The 3,741-nt window shown below is 38.7% G+C and overlaps 1 protein-coding gene across 1 annotated transcript in view; it reads left to right on the top strand.

The window, feature by feature from the left end:
- LOC101361325 (methylsterol monooxygenase 1-like) overlaps nt 1-3,741 on the top strand; it is a 10,702-nt gene that overhangs the window by 1,456 nt on the left and 5,505 nt on the right. Inside the window, exon 2 of the mRNA XM_004390642.1 lies at nt 2,373-2,521. Coding sequence (XP_004390699.1) covers nt 2,373-2,521 — 149 coding nt within the window. The remainder of the gene's footprint in view (nt 1-2,372; nt 2,522-3,741) is intronic.

Below are 3,741 nucleotides of genomic sequence, written 5' to 3'. Positions count from 1 at the left end.
TACAGGAGGTCCCGTGATGTGGACTCTCAAGAGGAAGGAGTAAAAAGGGTGGTGTCCCAAAGGAGAGTCTCCTGTCAGCCTATATTAGGACACAGAAGTTCCAAAAATGATTTTTATGAAAAGGCCTGCTGCGAAAGACCGTTCACTTTGGATGTCTATCTTCATATGTGTCTTTAGGGTGATTCTGGCTGCCAGATGTCACCTAATATGTATGCACAGGGCTGACTCGTTATATGACAGGGCAGGCAGAAGTGCCCTTTTCCTTCTTCACTGTCCTTATGTGCATTCCAGGCTGCAGTTGCCCCATTGGTCAGAGAGACAAGAACCCTTTTTCAGATAAAGGAACGCGAGGGGCTTTAAAATGAAATGCAGTAAGAGAAAGGACAAACAGTAATCAAGCTGGTTAGAGTTAGTTGTTTATAATCTGATGTCAGAAACATCAGAGATTCAAAGGCTGGGTAGTATGGATTCAAGTCTATACTCAGCATATCTTTTGAGCTTCACAACCTTAAAGTCCATCCTTGGAGCTTTTTGATACTAAAATAAATTGTGATGGTAAATCAGTACAAGTTTTCACAATGTAAAGGTATCTAAAAGCAAACAAAATAATCAGTACACATTAATTATGAGTTACTGCTTTTTTTGAATACAAATACCTGAAACCACATAGTGGGTCGAAGAAGTTGCTGGTGGTGATGAAATAACCCTAAAAACTCGCTGCTTTCCAGCAGAATGCATGACAGTTAATGGACATGCTTGCTAGCTGTGGGAAATTGTGCAGGAGTACAAGAGAGTAATAAGGTAGGCCTTGCAGGATCTGTTTCCTGAAAAAAAATAGACAGCTTAATTCTCCAGAATTTTTTCCTTAAAAGACGTATGTACTAAATTCATTCTTTCTGAAGTTGATGGCCCTAATCAGGGTATTCCGTCATATCAGAACCCAGTTATGTATAAGGAAGCAACGTATGGTAAACTCTCATATTGAGGTGTATTAGGTGTGACTTTTTCGTTATTCACTATGTTTAACTAATTTATGTCCACCTCAGACAGTATAGTGTGTGATTTTACTATCCATAGGAGATTGTCTTTGGTGGTAATTTCTGTAGCTCCACGGGTATCAGGTTCTAGCCTGTAGCCTCTATGGGAAACAGCGCCTTTGTTGGCCCAAGCCTGAATCTTTAGTTTATTTTGTTTCCAATCACAGACTGGAGGTTTCAGGGTGGGGGTGGGGGGCTCATATGATACTCAAACTAGAAATAGAAGGACAATTATAAATATCTTGTCTAAACCCTCATGTTATTGTCCCGGAAACTGAGTTGTAAGCATCACAGAGCTAGTTAACTGCTTAGTGGGGGCCTTGGGATTGGAAGCTGGGTCTCCAGGTTGATTCTCAGTTCAATGTTTTCTTATTTTTGTCGGGAATAATAACTCTTCATTTAAAGAATCAAACTGGGCCTGGAGACCTAGATTGTAGTCAGACCACGGTCTGCTAGTAACAGCCCGTGTGATCCTGGGCAAGGTGGTTGACCTCTTTGGGCCTCTGCTGATGAACAGTGCTTCCCAGTTTGGATGTTGGGATTCGGTTAAAAAAATTAATTTGGCAGCTTTCTGAATTTTTAAGCAAGGACATTTAAAACCAAGCATGCTATCTTTTTGTAAAGGACTTATCACCAAAAAAAGTATAAGTATAGCCTTTAAATGGAATGAATTTAGTTTTATGATGTGGCTTGAGCAAATCAACATTCCAGTGAGGTTTTATGAACCCTTCACTGCGCTGATCTCACTTTTCTCATTTTGACGTGGGTCTGTGAACTTCATCATCTCTAGGCAGGAGCTCCCCATCCTTTGGGAACCACTGGACACATCCCTCGAGTTCTTGAGCCCAGAAGTTTATAATCCTGTCGCTGTATATAAACAAAAATGCGTTTATGTTCTAGAATAATGCCACCAGGTAACTGTTTACCTGTGTGATGGAAGAGCCCAGTGTTGATGTGTGCCGCTCCTTTTAAAGGTCAGGTGGCCAGCTGTAATCTTACCACAATGCATTCTTCCTTCTCTGGAACTTACAGTAAAAGATATGAATGATTTGTGGGCAGCAAAGATTGGGGAGTTGTTTCATCTCTAGAACTTCTTTGGTTTGTTTGAAAATCTTTATGCTGGGTTGTTTATTAAGTTTCTTCATCTTCTTAAAGTGGTGATAATAGTTGTTAAGTATATAGAAGAGATGGTTGTTGTGACTCCTGGGCCTTAGAGTAACACAGAATTATAATCCCATATAAACATTAAATAAAAATTAGGAGTTCACTTCTAATTGTCAAGCTAGACTACTGATAGCAGAGGTCAACATTAAGGATTGTGATTTTTCTCCACAGGACAAGCCAGAATCACTGGAAAACCAGTGGAAATGTTTTAAAATGCTTCTCTTTAATCACTTGTGTATCCAGCTGCCTTTGACTTTTGGAACCTATTATTTTGCAGAGCATTTCAATATTCCTTATGATTGGGAAAAAATGCCAAGATGGTATGTAAATAAAAATTTGACTTTTATACTCAATCATAATTTATTACCCAATTAAAATATAAACACTAACCAATTTCGTTATTAAATAACCAGTTACAATAGCAATAACAGTAAACCAATAACCATTTGCCATCAAATTGACCCAACTCATGGAGACCTCATATGTGTCAGAGTAGAAGTGTGCTCCATAGATTTTCAATGGCTGACTTTTCAGAAGTAGATTGCCAGGACCTTCTTCCAAGGTGCCTCAGGGTGGACTTGAGCCACCAACCCTTCGCTTAGCAGTGGAGCTCCTAACTGTTTGCTCTACCCAGGAACTCCAATTAACATATACATAATATTTGTCTTTTTTTATTTGATTACTGCTTGTTTGATGTAAACTTTGGAAGTAAATAAAATGTACAAAAGTAAACCATAACAGAAACTTAAAATGTTTCCATTTTTGTACCTTTCTTTGTTCTAATGTAATATTTTATTGGAAGGTAAGTTTTTAGGATCAGAAGTTTCCATAGCATCCTTTATATCATTGTCTACAGATACACATGCTTATATTGAACAGAAGAGAACTGATATTTAAAGACAGTAATTACTGGAAAAACATTAAATTTTAAGTCTAGAATAAATGAAATAATTAAAGAATAATTTTTGAAGTATGTAAAACTGTGCCCATATAAACATAAATATATATTACCTGAGTGCAAATATTTGTTTTCAAATAATATTTGTATTCAACTCCCTGTACCTGATATTACCTGAGTATGTTGTTGTTGTTAGGTGCCATCGAGTCAGTTCTGACTCATACACAATAGAACGAAACACTGCCCAGTCCTGCGCCATCCCCACAATCGTTGTTATGCTTGAACCCATTGTTGCAGCCACTGTGTCAGTCCATCTCATTGAGGGTCTTCCTCTTTTTCACTGATCATCTTCTTTACCAGGCATGATGTCCTTCTCCAGGGACTGATCCCTCCTGACAACATGTCCAGAGTATGTGAGATGCAGTCTCACTGTCCTTGCTTCCAAGCAGCATTCTGGCTGTACTTCTTCCAAGACAGATTTGTTTGTTCTTTTGGCAGTCCATGGTATACTCAATATTCTTCGCCAACACCACAATTCAAGGGCGTCAATTCTTCTTCGGTCTTCCGTAATCTGGTCCAGCTTTCGAATGCATACAAGGCAATGGAAAACACCATGGCTTGGGTCAGGCATACTTTAGTCTT

The sequence above is a fragment of the Trichechus manatus genome, unplaced genomic scaffold (genome assembly GCF_000243295.1).
Source record: "Trichechus manatus latirostris isolate Lorelei unplaced genomic scaffold, TriManLat1.0 scaffold00315, whole genome shotgun sequence".
NCBI lineage: Eukaryota > Metazoa > Chordata > Mammalia > Sirenia > Trichechidae > Trichechus > Trichechus manatus.
Note: the sequence above shows the minus strand (reverse complement) of the source record. Positions and strands in the feature narration are given on the sequence as shown.